Genomic DNA, 12,447 nt, shown 5'->3' with positions numbered 1-12,447 from the left:
GTTGGAGCGCCAAAGGACCGGTTGAGAGAGTGCTGGACGGGACGGTGGCATATGCTAGGATACGTTCGCCCGTTCGTGGATTGTAAAGAGTGGGTGAGGTAGTTTGTAAGGTTGAGTGTAGATGAGGATAGTGGTTCGGAGGCGAGAGAGATATCTGCGGGGATGACCTAGTGACGGTCGGTTTATAAAGTCAAAGACGGAGAGGTAGAATAAAAACGTACGTCTCTGTACCTCTGTACAGCATCGAGGGAGATGATGACCTGTTGTATTTCAATAGGGGTGGTCCTAGAATTTTCACGTACGCCGACCCATTCGCCCAGTCTGTACAGAGCATGAGCAGGACGTAGGGCTGGGGTGGACGTATGTGTGGGTGCGAGGAACGCAGAGTGCTTGATAGCAGAGAGGATGTGAAAGTAGGCGAGTGTTCCGATAATGGAGAAGAAGACGATGGTTTCTATGGGTGTGTAGGCTGCATGGAGCGCGAACGGACGCAAGAGGGCTCGCATTTTCGCTAGCAAGTCAACTCCTACGAAGGACACAAAAAGCAAGACGAAAGAAACGTCAAAGAGACGTGAAAGAAACCGTGTCAGTCAGGGGGAAACGAAGAATGAAAGGCCCACAGTCGTCGTACGATTCACAACAGACTTTTTATGGACTCAAATCTGAACTAACCAGCTCACTACCCCAAAATGGCAATGAGACCCCAGTCACCCCTTATCCTTCCGTTCAATTCAATTCCCCGCACAGCTACTTCCAGAACGGCTTCATCGTCTTTCCGCGATCCATCTACGTCTCTTCTAAGCTACCCAGAGTCCTTTTCGAATCTTTGCAGCTGCTGCTTCTGAATCCAACTCTCTCAGCGTCTGAATCCCATATCCACAACGGCCTCAGGCTATTGTTCAGTGGGGCAATATAAACAGAGAACAAAAACGTTTGCTTTCTATTGGCTTCCGACGTCATACCAAATATGCCTTATCCTTTCCCAGTTCAGCCCACCCTCAATTTAATCGTCACTTCGGTCAATTCGCCACTATCCCCGTACGTGTACTCGAACAACAAAAGTCGAACAATTCCCTGGTGGTCCGACCTTTGGGTATGCAGAGGGCTATATTTATGACGCATTGCCTTCTTCGTCCGATCACATCTAATCTTACCGGACCATTCAACTACATCACACCACTATCAATGGGCTCACTCTGGTACTAGGCGACGAGCGTCTACGAGTAGCACTGCCGCCTTATCACATACAGCAATGACGCCACGACAATTTTCGATGTCTACTCATTCATACCTCCCAGAAAGCGCCCCCGACATGACGCGAGAACATCAACCGCCTTCAATTCGCAAATGAACATCGGCACCACCCCCAAACGACCTCCGATCCAACGCGCTCCGGTTCCAAAAACCCATCCTTTCCCGGTCCACAATCGTCCATAGGAGTCTTCCTCAGCCCGGATCCGAGTCGTCGTCACGGTAAATAACATGACACTCTCCAACATTTTAACATCTCCTTACAGAATCAATATCGCAGGCATCACTTCCCAAATAACACACGGCCCGAGATCTAGCTGACCCAGGTTTCGCTGGATTCCCCGCCCCTACGTACGATGATCATGGACCTACTTACTGCTACCCAGAACAAACTTTGCACGCACCCATGTTTTGATGCGGACCCACAGATAAGAAGGAAGGAAGACACCGGTGGAGGTACCCTGATGTCGATCATCTGGTGCTTTGGCGCTTGGAATAACCATCACTAAGCCTCACGTTTTTCACTGTAAGAAAAGTACGGATGCCACTGAACAAAAAAGCGGTCATAGCGCAGTGTGGCCAACACTGAGAGTCGACGGGACAAATGAATAACTTCAACATCGGTGGGTTCGACTCCCATACCAGTAATTGTGTAGCCAAATGAGACCATTTTTTATCTTAACCAAAGAAACACGCGCCGGTCCCCAACACCTTTCAAAATCAATATCAAAACGGTGTCCACATCAAGGCAGACATAGTTTAAGTGCATACAGTCAGCGTTGCGTTAACGAAACTCCAACCAACGCGGGGCGGGAACGACTACTTAGTAGCTCGTTGGGTTCGACTCCCATTGCTTGCATTCGTGACTTTCTTGTTTCATTTTGAATATTTGAATAATCACCCTCAGGCTGGTACCCATTATTGTCAGCACCAGCGACTCTAAACCAACATTTCGGCCAACACGAACAAGTGGCAAGCGGTCATGGTGCAGTCGCGTTTCAATTGACTCTGCCGGGACGAAGAAACAAGTAGGTCGTTCAATGGGTTCGACTCCCATACCCGGCGCTCGAGTGCGGCTAGAAAGTCTTTTTACCTTGGACAACTCGCTGACCCCTACCATTTTGATCAAAAACAACCTTTCGCTAACAAGGTCAGTGGCAACCGTGGTGCAACTGCATGTTGCATGTTTGGACTCACTGGACGGTGCACCATGGCATGAAGAAGAAAGGGTTCGACTCCCACTTGCCACGTAAATCTTGTTGGAATGGCTATTTTATTTTCCGAGTGCGCACATTCATGATCAGACAACTGATAACGGTTTTCACGGCGCTGATAGCGATACGCAGGTTCAACTCATATACGCCATAAGACGCGGTGAGCTGTGGATGGTTTCTTTACCAACCTGACATTGGCGTTAAGAAAAAAAAAATGTTATAGGAAAAGAAAGAAAGTTGTACTTAAAAGCTGGTACCTCGAACGCGGGGAACAAGGTCGTTGAGTTCAATCAATGGTGCAACATTCAGGTGAGGAATATTTTTTTTCTCTGTTGATCTCGAATAACACCCGCCGATCTCCAGTGTCCAAACCAACAGATCGTTAAACCTTCAGCGGCGGATACGTATGACACAATCATCATGAGAAGAAAAATATGGGTATAGGCATCAGTGGCCATGGTGCAGTTGCATTCGCTGAATACCACACACACACGACAAGGGTTCAAAGTTGGTTTCGACTCCCACTCGCGATATACATGGAAAAGGTGCGCTTCAGGCTTTTTGTCTTGAACGCTCTCAGGGGCAATCGGCCACAGGTATGGTATACAAGGTATGCACTACCTAGCTTTCAATTGGCACGTTAGGGGTGTGCACTGTTAAATTTCAGGTCGGTGATTTACATCTCCTGCCTCCAACTGAATAATCTTTTCCTTTCGAGGAACGCTTGCACATCCTTAGCAGTTTTATACCAAGATTCCGCTTGCTCTTCAATATCCAGCAGCGATATGGTAGAAGCGCATGCAGCTATTGCCAGTCACTTCACCAGGTGTGGGTGCAGCGCACGCTTCGGGTTCGACTCCCACTCGCCGCCTACTAAGACAATTTCAATGTGCGTTAATCTTTTAATCATGTGTTCAGGTTTGAAGCTGAGCGCTGACCTCTAAGTACTCTTTCAGACAGCTCACGGTGGCTTCAATAACTTTTCGGAGCGGTGGAGATGACGATAGGAATGGCTATTGACACGCGGCCCATTGAACGTTCGCTGCCAACAAGTACGTATATGGGTATGGGTAGCAGCCACGGTATCGAATGACTTCAAGTTCGATGTATTCGACTCCCATCACTCACGCACCGAAAGGAATGAATAAAATCGAACGCGACACTCACCGACAAAAACAGAGCTCGTGGTGCAGTTGCGGAGGCATTGAAAATGCTAACGCGTGACAGGGAAAAGGCTGCGGCGGTTGGGTTCGACTCCCACTCACGATGTTGCTGCCTTCAACTTTTTCCATCTTCGAAAACCTCGCAGATGATCCCCGATGCCCAATAGTTGATAATAATAAAAATCAGCAATTCGCCAATACCGTCTACGGCGGATATGGTGTAGTACAAGCGTATGCACCTAGCGTCGCTGAGGTACGGTGGCAGGCATCCGAGCGCGTATTCGCCGCTTATTTGGGTTGATTTATCATTTTTCCACGTGGCAGATTGATGCACCGCAACCTGCGGTCCCGTTTTTGGTCGGTCAACATCTCTCCACGGCGAAACATTCAAGCTGGCGCGAAGTGTCTTCCATGAACATCAGACCTGGCACATATAAGAGAGAAGACACCGGTGAAGTCATCTGATGTGGTAGTTTGGCGCCTCATCATCAAGCCTCCGTTCTCAACCGATGTGAGAAAAGTACGGATGCGACTGACAAAAAAAAACGGTCATAGTGCAGTGTGCAGTGTGGCCAACACACGGGACAAAGGAATAAGTTGCTCGGTGGGTTCGACTCCCATACCCGTAATCTGCCAGATGGGTGTGTTGTTTATTTTGATCTACTACTAGACGCGCTGATCCTCGACACCTTGAGCACAGTAGCCTCATTAAGGGCCAGCGTCAAGCATAGCCCAAGTGCACACAGTCAACGTTGCGTCAACGCGGGCGGGAACGACTAGTAGCTCGTTGGGTTCGACTCCCATTGCTTGCATTGACAGACGTTTTGATCACAGTACCCAGCTATTCTATGCCAGCCAACTTCACAATAAGTGACAGCGGTCATGGTGCAGTCGCATTTCAATTGACTCTGCAATAATACCACGTGCGGGACGAAGAACAAGAGCAGGTCGTTTAATGGGTTCGACTCCCATCCTCGGATATCACCATATCGAAACAGACTTTTTATCTTGAACAACTTGCCGAACCTCATCATTTTGATCAAAATCAACCTTTCGTTGATGGCAAACATGGTGCAACTTGAGTGTGTGTTTGGACTCACTGGCCATTAAGAAGGAAGGGTTCGACTCCCACTTGCCGCGTCATAGGTGTCTCCCCCGGCTATTTTATTTTCCGAGTGCGCACATTCAGACAACTGATAACGGTTTTCACGGTGCAAGTAGTAACGATGATTCTCTATCTCGAGCCTACACAGGTTCAACTCATATGCTATATCAAGACGCGGTAGAGCCGTGGATGGCTTTTACTACTCCAACCTGACATTGGCTTTAAGAAGAAAAATATGGGTATAGCTCTCCTCAAAAGCTGGGACCTCGAACGTGCCAGGAAACAAGGTTGGGTTCACTCACTGGTGTACGCTTAGGTCAGGAATGTTTTTTTTTCGTATGGTTTATCTCAAATAACATCCGCCGATCCCCGCTACTAAGCAGCCTGTTCAAACCAAAGGATCGCTAACACTTCGGCGGCGGATACGTATAACACAATCGTCATGAGAGGAAAAATATGGGTAAGTATAGACAATACAACGAGCAGCGCCTATGGTGCAATTGGTTTCCAAAAGCACAAGCGCGACGGGCCCAGCAGGAAATTCAAAGTTGGGTTCGACTCCCACTCGCGATATGTGTCAGTATAGGCGTTAGGCTTTTTGTCCTGAACGCAATCGGCGACAGGTATGGTATACAAGGTACGCACTGCCTACCGTCACTTATAACGTACATACGTGTGCACTGCTGTTACATAAATTCCAAGTCAACAATCTAAATCTCCTACGTTCAATTGAATAATTTTTTCGTCTTCAAGGACGCTTGCCTCAGCAATTTTATCCCAATATTCCGCTTGCTCTTCAAAATTCAGCAGCGATATGGTAGAAGTGCATGCTGCTAACGTCACTTAGGTGTGGGTGCAGTGCACGCGTCGGGTTCGACTCCCACTCGCCGCCTTGGTGGCTGATTAAAATATTTTAATCATATATTGAAGTTTTAAACTGACCTCTCTCCGAAGTACTCTTCCGGACAGCTCACAGTGGCTTCAATCATTTTTCAAAGCGGTGGAGGTGACCCTATTACATGCGGCCCGTTGAACGTTCGTTGCCAACAGCCGCGGTACAGTTGCATTCAAAACCGGAGTAACAACACTCGAGGACTCCAAGTTCGACTCTGCATCACTCACCCACCGAAAGGAATGAATAAAATCGAACGCGACATTGACCGACAAAATAAAAGTCGTGGTGCAGTTGCGCGATAGGGAAAAAGGCTGCCGCGGTTGGGTTCGACTCCCACTCACGATACTTATTCTGTGCTGAACAAACCATGATTTTTCTTATCTTCAAAAACCTCGCAGATCCCCAGGCTTGCTTTTGTTGTATTAAAAATCGGCAATTTTAATTTATGGTGTAGTACAAGCGTCGGTGAAGTGTGGCACTGGGCACCTGAGCACGTATACTTATAAGGATGTCAACTCCCACTTGCCGCTTGATTCACTTGGAGCGGTTGACCTCGAGTTTTGGCAAGTAACCGCATTGATCATTTATGATTCTTCAACGCGGAAAGTTGATGCAAAATTCCCCAGCGCTACCGTTTGGTCGGTCAAGTTCACTCCCCGAGTCTCCAAGGCTAAAAATAGCTGAACATTCCAGTTGGAGTGAAATGTCTGCCGTGTACGCGACTTTGGGCAGTTAACGTCGAGTCTAGGGTTTCATTCCAAGTGTCCCACAGCGTTGCAATTTTTTGGTCGCCAGTTGGCAGAGTAAGTTATTTTTTGAGGGCGTCAATGCTCCGATCTGAGCAGCTGACACAATTGTCGGATGTAACCAGACTTACAAGTGAAATGTCGGAATGAATTTTGGCAAAGTAAATGCTTTGCCACTTGGACTCGCCCGAAGATGAAGGGAGACATTATCATCTCCTAGGCCGTTTCTACATATTGGCAATTGCAATTAAGATGGGTATCACAAAAAGCTCGGGAGAAAATCTCCCACCCAGTTACCTGTCGGTAATGGAATAAACCGCGTAGAGTGACTCCTCGACTCACGTTCTTGAGTTCTAGATCAACGATTTATAGTCAATGCATACCTCTCACTAATTTTACATCAGTTACGGTCATACAAATACACACTACCGCTTGTTGACCGCTTGGACCAAATTATCCTCACAAAAACGTTTTTTGGAGTTGTAGAATTTCGAGGGTGACGCCAGTGGCACATGACAGGTGCAACGAGGCATACCTCCTGAACCCGAATTGTCGTGGACAATGTAGCGTCCAAATTTGAACGCCGGGCAGGTCAACGATTCTCGGTTCGTAAGAGCGGTGATCGTAGAATTCATGGCTGGGTTTAACTGCACCCTTACAATCCCAAAGAAATGAAGCAGGCTGCAGAAAATAACCTGCTCTTGCCTCGGAAGGAGTACCCAGCCGTCGCCCAGCCTACCAAGGTCTACACGCGCTTTGTTGCAAATTCGCGGGACCCACGATTTCACAATCGCAATGTGTAGGACGCTTGTGACCGCCCACGGAACATCCACACCGAGCTAATGCAGGGTAATCTGTAAACAAACTTCAGGATTTTCCGTTCTGGTTACCCTTCTAACCATTGTCGGAAAGGCAGTCCGAATTGACCGGGAATGATAGAATGCCGTATGGAACTCCCAACTACTCCCAAGAGATCCTCGAGGCATACAGGAGCTTCGGTTACGTATTCAAGCCACCGATAGGGAGAATGCGCTGAGTCATATGGAAGATGGTGGAGACGCAAATGTGCAAGTGCATCATAAGATCGGTCTTGCGACCCACTACGCTCTTGTGGGTGCAAGGGTGCGCGAAAGGCTGAAGCCTCCGGACACCCAGATAACAATGGGAGGTGCGATTGAGCAATGCAGAGATGCAGCCTCATTTTGACGCCATGTGTTTCCAACTCAGAGGCCTAGGTTAGGCTGTTGTGTGCAATTTCAAACAAGGGATCCGTCAGTGCTGTCACCGCTCTATGGCAATAATTGTAAAGTTTGAAACATGGGAAATTCAAAGCCTACAAATTTACCTATGGGCACATCTGAACGCAGTAAGAAAAGTCACTCACTGCTCATTGCTGAAGCGTCCTTGAACCTTGGCTTGAACTTTCAGAAATCTACGATCAACACTCAATTTTCTGTTCCGGGTTTTCGAATGTCATAGTCGACAAGCCACAAGTGAAGGCGCGAATGTTTTTTGGTCAGCGGATTTATACCGTCCAGAAGAAAACCAAAAGAAAACAGGAGATGGTACCCTGAGAGTAACCGGCCCGGAATAACCGCCGGTTGAACTTTAACCACATAACTATACAGTACCTCGGCTTCGGCGATTCCCGACGACCACAAGCAGTCAACACAAACCTCAAGACCAGCTCATCGTCGTCGCCGCCAGCCTTCAAGATGGTCAACATCCCCAAGTACGGTTTTCAATAAGTCTTTCTACATTGGAGTTGTGCTGACGATATTTCCTTTCATAGGACACGCAGAACTTGTGAGTGTTTACGAACCAGGGCACTGGACTAGGACCGATATAACTTTCTCCAGACTGCAAGGGCAAAACATGCAAGAAACACACGTACGCTGCTAGTATATTGCTATTAGAGGGTATCTGACGTTGGCGTTTTCATAGACCGCATAAGGTGACGCAATACAAGAAGGGCAAGGATTCCCTCTTCGCGCAAGGGAAGCGCCGTTACGACCGCAAGCAATCAGGGTATGGTGGTCAGACCAAGCCTGTCTTCCACAAGAAGGTGTGTGGCGAGCATCGTTTCGGCTGTCGTTGGAGACTGATTGCGTGCATCGATGGAAATAGGCAAAGACAACGAAGAAGGTCGTGTTGAGGCTGGAGTGCAATGTGTGCAAGTACAAAATGCAGCTTACCCTGAAACGTTGCAAACAGTGCGTGCTGCCGTTCTCCTTGGTTCGATGCATACTGATTATTCGTTTAGTTTCGAGCTTGGTGGAGAGAAGAAGACCAAGGGTGCTGCTCTTACTTTCGTGGGTCCAGTCATTTTTCTTGCCGCGCTCCGTGGTAGCTGACATGTCTTCTCGAGTAGTGAGCGTCTCATTTTCTACTTCTATGTCGCATTTGTTCTCCACTGCCACCTACTACGAATATGATATGCTTGCATGCCCACTCGGTCTAAGATTTCGGTCAAATGGCGGTGCTGTTCTCGCTCACGGCTTGGGTGCATGTCGCATCGGCGACGGGAACTATATCCCACTCGGCCGACATGTAGCAGTTTAATGACGACCATAGCTTGGAACACCTTTCTGACGCCTGTAATCTTTGACATTTGATGAGCCACCTGCTTTCCGTCCGATAACAAGTATCCGAGAGATTCTATTCCAGATTCGAATCTCGGTGAGCATATACATCTACCTCCAGTTTTTTCCCGAGCACTGTTCAAGATCTCACAGCATCCCATTCAATGAGATAGTCGTGAAAAACAATGCTCTCTACATACCAGTAACCACTATCTACATTTTTTCAAATGACTTGACAGTGGCGGGACTAACCCCAAAGAGTGAGATCCGTCGTAATCCGACGGCAACTCGTCTCCCCATCAGCTGATTGGGTGCGATATAATCGATGGCTAAATTTACCAAGCCAAATAAAAAGCTTCTCCGTTACCTACCTCTCTCTTCCTCCCACCACCAACTTCTAAGTATTATTATCTATACCGTTCTCTAAAATGGTACGTTGTATATGCCTTTCTTCTGTTGCACGTCCTGAATCCATTTGATAGGTCAAAGTTGGTATCAACGGGTAAGGGTTACTCCTTATCTATAGGGGCACTCAATAACGCGCCTTCATCTTCCTCTCCCATAGATTTGGTGAGTACTCAATTCAACTCTAATAGGCTTATAACCAACGCGATTTAGGTCGCATTGGCCGTATTGTTTACCGCAATGCTCTCGAGTTGCAAGATATTGAAGTCGTCGCCATCAATGAGTGAGTGGCGCGATGCTCATTTTTTCACATACTCAACGGACTTGTGCAGCCCTTTCATCGACCTCGAGTACATGGTCCGTTTCTTTCTCTTTACCCCGTACATCGGTTCTCTTAACTCAACCGATGAACTTTTACCCAGGTCTACATGTTCAAGTACGATTCCGTGCACGGACGATTCAAGGGAACCATCGAGGCCAAGGATGGCAAGCTCATTGTCAACGGCAAGCCCGTCACCATCTTTGGAGAGCGCGACCCCGCTGCTATTCCATGGAGCTCGGCCGGTGCTGAGTACATTGTCGAGTCCACCGTGCGTCCTCCTTCCTCTTCTGATTTTGACCATTTGATGCTGATTACCGTGTTCCGTTTTGCAGGGTGTCTTTACCACCACGGAGAAGTAAGCCTTTAACATTTCCTACTGAAGCATCCTGATCGATTGTCAACATCATAGGGCTTCAGCACACTTGAAGGGTGGCGCGAAGAAAGTCATCATCTCTGCCCCATCAGCCGACGCACCCATGTTCGTGGTCGGTGTCAACCTCGACAAGTACGACCCCGCCGTCAAAGTCGTGCGTGCACATCTATCCTCCATTTTCTTCTTGTATTAATTCAGGGAACTACAGATCTCGAACGCGTCCTGCACGACCAACTGCCTCGCCCCTCTTGCCAAGATCATCCACGACAACTTTGGTATCGTCGAAGGTTTGATGACTACCGTCCACGCCACCACCGCGACTCAGAAGACCGTCGACGGCCCCTCGCACAAGGACTGGCGTGGCGGACGTAGCGTCAACAACAACATCATCCCCTCGTCCACTGGTGCTGCCAAGGCCGTTGGCAAGGTCATCCCTTCGCTCAACGGGAAGCTCACGTACGATCTCCTCCTTTTGCCGTGTCTTTTCATTGCTTACTTTTGCCTTTGCTCCCCGATATAGCGGCCTCGCATTCCGTGTGCCCACCCTGGATGTATCCGTCGTCGACCTTGTCGTGCGCACCGAGAAAGCTGCGACCTACGAAGAGATCAAAGCCACCATCAAAGCTGCCGCCGAAGGCTCTTACAAGGGCATCGTCGAGTACTGTGAGGACCAAGTCGTCTCCACCGATTTCATCGGCCACACCGCTTCGTCCATCTTCGACGCGGGCGCTGGTATCCAGCTGAGCCCGAACTTTGTCAAGCTTATTTCTTGGTATGATAATGAGTGGGGGTACTCTCGCCGTGTTTGCGACCTCCTCGTCTACGCTGCTACTCAGGACAAGAAGGCTGGGGTTTGAGAGAAAGGGCGGATAGTCGGAATTGGTGAAAGGCTTTAGATATCATCGAAACCAAAAAGAAAGGAAATGTTTATGCTGTAATTCTATAGGGGCTTGTCCTCAGATTGTGCTTCTACCATCGCGAGACCGTGTTACACAGATATATACACTCGTGTTCAAAGAAGTCTGTTTGCTTAAGGGTAGAGGGTAGAGTACACAAAGTGTGGCGAACCTTTACACGAACAGTATATGAAAAGAAGTTTATTGCAACCACTCCAGTAGTACATGTTTAAGTCGTTCATTAGCATGTCCGCGCCAGAAATGAGTAGCATTCCCAACTTCAACGATATTCAGCCTGTCACTTGTCCCAGAATGAGTCTCCAGTTCAGCCACCCACGTTCTATAACTCGATATGGACGTGAACTCATCCTGGTCCCCGAAAACCACAAGCACGCGGGATGTAGAGGACTTGATGAGGTCCTCTAGTCTCTGGGCGTATGTTGATGATCGGAACAAGGTGAGCCATGATCTGGGACCGAGGGGGTAGGATAGTAGGACGTGTGAGGTTTGTACTGGAGCCGGGAGAGGTGGTTGGAGGGAGGCAATTAGGGAGCCATGGGAGTAGCCCTAAGATACGTATGGGTTGAGTGACCAACGTATTGAAAGTACAGAATTGAACGTACAATTATAACGACGGAGCTAACGTTGGAAAGATGATCAAGTGTCCAACGTATTATGGCTTCCAAGTCCTTTGCCTCGTCAAAACCAGTGAACGACGCTCGGCCAGTCGACCTGCCGACGCCTCGCGAATTGTATCGGAGGACATGGTAGTTCTTGGAAAGTAACGGATCGACCAGAGAGTCAAGGACACTTCAATTGAAGCTTTTAAGAGGTGTAAGTAAGTACCAGAGGGGTATGGATGACCCACGGATCCTGCATTCGACCACCGAGCCAGGACCAAGGGTGGAGACATATGGCTAATTTCGTTCCCTCTGAATGGGTGGTGGGTGGTGGCTTTGAAAGAATAGTTTCGAGAGAAACGCCTGTGGGTAGGTTGATAACCTCAACGTTTGGCTGCATGAAGTCCGGAACCGTGACTTCACGGCACAGCGCAGCAGCCTGAGTGTCGAAAGCCTGCGAATCGATGAAAAATAGCGAAGTAAGCGGTCTCTTGTGACGAGATAGTTGATTTCGTAATATCCGTTCAAACCAGTTCTTCATCGACCACGACAATCGAACGACTCATCGACGACTCATCGAACACTCCAAACTCGATATCTCTCATATTAACACACATTATTTCATGGCGTCCAACAGGATGTTAGAAAACGCTACCGGAAATACCTTTTCAGGGAATGCACAGTTCTACAACGCTGACCATGTCACGATTGTACACGGCCCTCCTTCTGCAGGTACGTTCAGGCTGTATTTCAGCCACCTCTTTCAGTACAATTCACTATATCTAGGTCTCTCGCAATTGCTTAGGCCTGTCAGTAACGCGACACACACCCGCTCAGGTCCAGTCGCAAAGTGTGATCCTGGCACTCGCCTCGCA

The 12,447-nt window shown here is 48.3% G+C and overlaps 5 protein-coding genes across 5 annotated transcripts; 3 read left to right on the top strand and 2 right to left on the bottom strand.

Moving 5' to 3' along the window:
• Positions 1-2,899: 2,899 nt before the first annotated feature.
• On the top strand, positions 2,900-3,444 carry LACBIDRAFT_310127 (uncharacterized protein; the record flags this gene model as incomplete). Its single annotated transcript, XM_001887337.1, has 3 exons — positions 2,900-3,075; positions 3,184-3,354; positions 3,411-3,444. 3 exons carry the CDS (start codon positions 2,900-2,902, stop codon positions 3,442-3,444), a joined length of 381 nt encoding a protein of 126 aa, XP_001887372.1.
• A 3,146-nt stretch (positions 3,445-6,590) lies between these two features.
• LACBIDRAFT_332724 (uncharacterized protein) lies at positions 6,591-7,765 on the bottom strand (the record flags this gene model as incomplete). The annotated part of the gene is made up of 7 exons (XM_001887272.1): positions 6,591-6,601; positions 6,717-6,727; positions 6,758-6,763; positions 6,801-7,213; positions 7,363-7,605; positions 7,712-7,731; positions 7,759-7,765. The coding sequence occupies 7 exons, from the start codon at positions 7,763-7,765 to the stop codon at positions 6,591-6,593; spliced, it is 711 nt and encodes a 236-aa protein (XP_001887307.1).
• A 283-nt stretch (positions 7,766-8,048) lies between these two features.
• Positions 8,049-8,999, top strand: LACBIDRAFT_310126 (60S ribosomal protein L42). Its single transcript, XM_001887336.1, has 7 exons — positions 8,049-8,106; positions 8,167-8,180; positions 8,234-8,264; positions 8,319-8,439; positions 8,502-8,587; positions 8,638-8,686; positions 8,746-8,999. Exons 1-7 carry the CDS (start codon positions 8,090-8,092, stop codon positions 8,746-8,748), a joined length of 321 nt encoding a protein of 106 aa, XP_001887371.1. The 5' UTR covers positions 8,049-8,089; the 3' UTR covers positions 8,749-8,999.
• Positions 9,000-9,333: 334 nt separating this feature from the next.
• Positions 9,334-11,026, top strand: LACBIDRAFT_295504 (glyceraldehyde 3-phosphate dehydrogenase). The gene is made up of 10 exons (XM_001887335.1): positions 9,334-9,387; positions 9,439-9,458; positions 9,522-9,526; positions 9,575-9,644; positions 9,694-9,718; positions 9,784-9,951; positions 10,016-10,038; positions 10,093-10,210; positions 10,265-10,512; positions 10,577-11,026. The coding sequence occupies exons 1-10, from the start codon at positions 9,385-9,387 to the stop codon at positions 10,911-10,913; spliced, it is 1,017 nt and encodes a 338-aa protein (XP_001887370.1). The 5' UTR covers positions 9,334-9,384; the 3' UTR covers positions 10,914-11,026.
• A 127-nt stretch (positions 11,027-11,153) lies between these two features.
• On the bottom strand, positions 11,154-11,972 carry LACBIDRAFT_310124 (uncharacterized protein; the record flags this gene model as incomplete). The annotated part of the gene is made up of 3 exons (XM_001887271.1): positions 11,154-11,519; positions 11,576-11,762; positions 11,821-11,972. The coding sequence occupies 3 exons, from the start codon at positions 11,970-11,972 to the stop codon at positions 11,154-11,156; spliced, it is 705 nt and encodes a 234-aa protein (XP_001887306.1).
• Positions 11,973-12,447: the final 475 nt, after the last annotated feature.

This window comes from Laccaria bicolor, genomic scaffold, assembly GCF_000143565.1.
Source record: "Laccaria bicolor S238N-H82 LACBIscaffold_44 genomic scaffold, whole genome shotgun sequence".
In the NCBI taxonomy this organism is placed as follows: domain Eukaryota; kingdom Fungi; phylum Basidiomycota; class Agaricomycetes; order Agaricales; family Hydnangiaceae; genus Laccaria; species Laccaria bicolor.
The sequence above is the reverse complement of the archived record's forward strand: the minus strand, read 5'-3'. Positions and strand labels throughout refer to the sequence as shown.